The sequence below is a fragment of the Aplysia californica genome, unplaced genomic scaffold (assembly GCF_000002075.1).
Source record: "Aplysia californica isolate F4 #8 unplaced genomic scaffold, AplCal3.0 scaffold03296, whole genome shotgun sequence".
NCBI classification, from domain to species: domain Eukaryota; kingdom Metazoa; phylum Mollusca; class Gastropoda; order Aplysiida; family Aplysiidae; genus Aplysia; species Aplysia californica.
The window spans coordinates 794-2,982 of record NW_004800566.1 but is presented as its reverse complement, the minus strand read 5'-3'; the positions used below and the strand labels follow the sequence as shown (position 1 = coordinate 2,982).

The window sequence follows — 2,189 nt, the reverse complement described above, 5'->3', positions numbered from 1 at the left end:
AAGGGGCTGACGTTGTGTCCTTGGGAAAGGCACTTTACACGAATTTTCCTCACTTCACCCAGGTGGGAATGGGTACCCGGCTATAGACAGCGAAAGATCTTGTCAGTTTGTTAGTGTTTGAGCGCTTAATCGGCTGCTTGCACTGTATGCTTCCCGGGAAGCTGAGAATGTTTCGGAGTGTTCTATGGTCTGCTGGGGTAATAATATAGTGTAAAGCGCATAGAGCCTGCTGTTGAGTGGGGATATGCGCTATACAAATGCTATCTATTATTATTATTATTAAATGGGCTGATTCATCATGTCACGCTCATAACTGTGCCAGATCTACAACAGGGAACTGCTGCTTTTTCTTTCCTAATCCTTACTATTGTCATTTTCCTCAACTTCTTTTGTATGTTTGTCACTCTCTTGTGACCTGCTATTTCTGGGGTGCCTTGATAGTCGAAGCAGACCTTGTGCTGTTGAAGCTAGAGAGGTGAGCAGAGTAAGTCCGATTTCCTGTAAAGACTTCTCTGTTGACATCCACCCCTTGGCGCTCATATGACGTTATGCAGTTGCTCTACTAAAACCCCCCCCCCCAAAAAAAAATTTGAAAAAAACGGGGACAGTTGTCCTCACCGTGGACCAAAGAGCTGCGAGTGGGCAGCAGAGTGTCCCAGAGGCAGACGTTCTTGAGCTCCGACGACTGGCCGGCTGTGGCGATGAGGCTGGAGGAGCCCACAAACTGGAAGTCACTGGTGGTTCTGTTGTGGCACTGCAAACTCTGTACACAGGGAGGAAAAACATTTCAAGCAAAAAAAAATTATTTTCTTTTTGGTGTGTGTGTGTGTGTGTGTGTGTGTGTGTGTGTGTGTGTGTGTGTGTGTGTGTGTGTGTGAGTGTTAAAAAGGGTTAATACAGCCAACTGCATACACTGTTGGCAGCAAAATGTTTTTCAATATGGTATTTAAAAAAAACCCACAACTAATTCAGGCCTCTCAGGTAGTTAAAAAAAATTTAATTTATCTTTTTTAAGGGGGGGGGGGGGGGAGGAGAGATACTTGGTGGATCTGTAGTATCAATAATATAAATCTAAACACACAAAGTCTATATTAAGCAGCAGTAGCAAACCTCGATTACAAGTAGGCCTACAGCATTTTACCATAATAAAACGTCAAGCTTTTGCTCCTTTTCACTCAGCCTATTATGTTTCCCACCTGACCCGGCTTGTAGCAAAAACACATTAGTCAAAGCCTCTCGTCAGCAAGCTGTTCAAATGTCTTACTCCCAGAAATCAAAACTTATCATGAGAGAGGAATAACTCTTTTATTCTTTTAACAACCGAATCTAATTTATATATCTTTCCAACCCTTAGAATATAATGAATTTTGACAAAATATTTCCTGAGAACAGGGAACTGCTGCTTTTTCTTTTGTTTTGACCATGCCATTTTCTTTCATCTGGCGCTTTTGTGTTTAGTAATAATAACAAACTGTGCTGCATTTTGGGTTTTGAAATTAGCTGTTAGTCATGCAACTGATACTATTACGCAAGAAACTGTAATAAATAGAACTGTCAAAATGTTGTACATCTGAGCAGCTGGCTAGCTCTACGCATCACTAGACAGACCACTAATCGCAGAATTATCTATCTGCTCAGCGCCTAGTTTTGAGAAATTAGACGTCAAAGATTTTGAGTTTCACTTCATTTCAAGAGTTTCACTTCATTTCAAGCTTTTAAAAAAAATGCAATTCTTTGAATATCTTGACAAGTTTGATAAAACAGATAGAACATTTTGTTTCGGACCTCATGGTCTTAGTACAGTAACTCAAAACGGCCAAACAAGTCTGATAGAACATGGTAATTCTGAAGTAGCACAATGACAACAAACAAGTCGTGTTTCTGCTCACCATGATGGGCTTGTTGAAGCTGCTGCCGAGGCCCACCTGCCACAGACAGATGCTGCCCTCCGTGTCGCTGACACAGCACTGGGACAAACACAAGGACATGGTCAAACTTTATAATCAAGTCATTCTGTCCCCATGGTTTTATGCACTCCGCTTAATTTAGCAAAATTTAGCAAAATTTGATCATTTTTTGCATAATTTTCCTTTATCATTCTTTGTTAAAATTAACAGAATCGCATAATTTCACATTTTTGGGCTCAGTTTGCATAATTTCAGAACTTTCCTTGCATAAAACGACGGGGA

The 2,189-nt window shown here is 40.8% G+C and overlaps 1 protein-coding gene across 1 annotated transcript; it reads right to left on the bottom strand.

Moving 5' to 3' along the window:
• Positions 1-618: 618 nt before the first annotated feature.
• On the bottom strand, positions 619-1,967 carry LOC106014149 (dmX-like protein 2; the record flags this gene model as incomplete). The annotated part of the gene is given in 2 exon segments (XM_013091221.1): positions 619-763; positions 1,890-1,967. Coding segments are annotated over 2 exon segments (148 nt in total), but the record flags the coding sequence as incomplete, so codon positions are not given.
• Positions 1,968-2,189: the final 222 nt, after the last annotated feature.